General features: G+C 39.9%; 1 protein-coding gene across 1 annotated transcript in view; it reads left to right on the top strand.

Moving 5' to 3' along the window:
- Nucleotides 1-2,500, top strand: part of LOC125035402 (elongation of very long chain fatty acids protein-like) — a 5,766-nt gene that overhangs the window by 2,998 nt on the left and 268 nt on the right. Inside the window, exons 6-7 of the mRNA XM_047627813.1 lie at nucleotides 503-675; nucleotides 1,092-1,217. Coding sequence (XP_047483769.1) covers nucleotides 503-675; nucleotides 1,092-1,217 — 299 coding nt within the window. The remainder of the gene's footprint in view (nucleotides 1-502; nucleotides 676-1,091; nucleotides 1,218-2,500) is intronic.

Raw genomic sequence — 2,500 nt, 5'->3', positions numbered from 1 at the left:
CCCACCAACATTTATTAACAATCGCCGACATCAATTAATAACCAAAATTAATTAACAACCAACACCAATTAACAACACCAATTAACAACAACACGAATTAACAACAATACGAATTACCAATAACACCAATTAACAGCAACACCAATTAACAACACTAATTAACAACAAAACCAATTAACAACAACAACAATTAACAACCAACACTTATTAACAACACCAATTAACAACAACCAATTAACAACACCAATTAACAACAACACCAATTAACAACACTAATTAACAACCAACACCAAATAACGACCAACACCAATTAAAAACCAACACCAATTAATAACACCAATTAACAACTAACACCAATTAACAGCAACAATTAACAACCAATACAATTTAACATCCAACGCCAATTAACAACCAACACCACCTAACCCCCACCATAATCAACCACCAACATCTTCGAACAACCGCCCCTCACCTCCGCCCCCCCTTGGCCTCCCTCCCCCAGGCGGCCACAACACCTTCGCCGGATTCCTGAATGCGCTCGTGCACACGGTCATGTACACCTACTACCTCCTGGCCGCCTTGGGTCCCATCGCCAAGCCCTTCCTGTGGTGGAAGAAGTACGTCACGTCCATGCAGATGGTGCAGTTCGTGTTGATGGTCCTGCATTCCATGACGGTGAGGGAAAGGGGTCCGGATTTTTTTGCATGTTTGACTATTTTGCATATATATATATATATATATATATGAGTGTGTGTGTGTGTGTGTGTGTGTGTATTCATGTATATACATATATATATATGTGTGTATATATATATATATGTATGTATGTATATGCATATATATACATATTTGTGGGTGTCCGTGTGTTTGTGTGTATATATGGTTGTGTGCCTGTGTGTGTGTGTATCTATATATATATCTATATGTATATTAGTAGAACTTGTTAAATACTGAAACAGTTGAGTAAAGCCAACAAAGTGTAAAATCTCTCCAAATTCTTCCTAGTAGACAGCCAGAACTAAACCAAGTTCACATGCAAGCAAGCAAATATCCCCTGGCTGGACTTCCCCCTCATTTTCTCCCCTTTTCAGGCTATGACGGTTGAGTGTTCTGTCCCGACGCCGATTGTCCGCTGGGTTGGCATCATGGCTGTTGTGTTCCTCGTCCTCTTCACCGACTTCTACATCAAGGCTTATAGGAAACGCGATTCACAGAAGGTAGGAGGGTCTGTGGGTTATATGCGGGAAGAGGGCGGGCTGTGTTGGAGGAGGGAGGGAGGGAGGGTGTTGTGCGTGTCTTGTGTTGGCGTAGGGGTGGGTGGGTGTTTTTGAGGGATTGGGAGTGAATGTTTGTAAAGGGGAGTGGGGTGCGCGCGCGCGCGCAGGTGTGTGTGTGTGTGTGTGTGTGTGTGTGTGTGTGTGTGTGTGTGTGTGAGAGAGAGAGAGAGAGAGAGAGTGAGTGAGCGAGTGAGTGAGTGAGAGAGAGAGAGAGAGAGAGAGAGAGAGAGAGAGAGAGAGAGAGAGAGAGAGTAAGTGAGAGAGAGAGAGAGAAAGAGAGAGAGAGAGAGAGAGAGAGAGAGATAGGTGGGGAGACAGAGACAGAAAGATATATAGAGAGAAGGAGAGAAAGAGAGAGAGAGAGTGGGGGTGGCGAGAGAGAGAGAGGGTGAGAGAGAGAGAGAGAGAGAGAGAGAGAGAGAGAGAGAGAGAGAGAGACCGGAAGTGAAAAAAAAAAAGAGAGACAAAGTGCATGTACATCTCTGTGTGTTTGCATGAGTGTGTATTGTCCCCTCTCTTTCTGTACAAGTGTTCCTATTCACCATTATCTTTCATTTGGTTCCTCTCATTCCATTACCGTTCTTGTCTCTCCTCTCTTGCCTCGTCTCAGACGTGGGTCTTGTTGCAATGACCACGGAAATAGCAAGGTCATCTTTTTACCTCCATTTTTTTTTTCTCTATCACTCTACACCATCAAATAACGTAACGTTTAAAGCAATTTAAATAGAACGTTTACGAAAAAATATCAATCGATATTGATTCTCGACTAATAAGACCGTCTCTCTTTCACCATTATCTATCTCGAATACCTCACGAAAGTATGAAAGTTTTTTTTTCGGAAAATCATTTTCATGGACAGAAAAAAGTAACTATGGTTTTGTTCTTCAACGTGTTATTTCCTCTTCCTTGTTTTCCCTTCATTTCACCTTTCAGTTACGGTATCTCTTTTTCTCTCATTAATGTTTTCATTGTTATTAGCTTTTCTATTGTTATCATTATAGTTATTATTGCCAATATAATTATATTGTTGTCATCATCATTATCATTATCAGTATTGTTATCATCACTAGTATCAATATTATCATCATCATCCTTATAATTATTATCATTATCATTATTGTTGTTATGATTATTATCATTAGTAGTAGTAGTAGTAATTAGCAATAATCATCATTATTATTATTTGATATTATCATTAATAGTATTAACAGAAGTAGTATTCT

This window comes from Penaeus chinensis, chromosome 1 (assembly GCF_019202785.1).
Source record: "Penaeus chinensis breed Huanghai No. 1 chromosome 1, ASM1920278v2, whole genome shotgun sequence".
NCBI lineage: Eukaryota > Metazoa > Arthropoda > Malacostraca > Decapoda > Penaeidae > Penaeus > Penaeus chinensis.
Note: the sequence above shows the minus strand (reverse complement) of the source record. Positions and strands in the feature narration are given on the sequence as shown.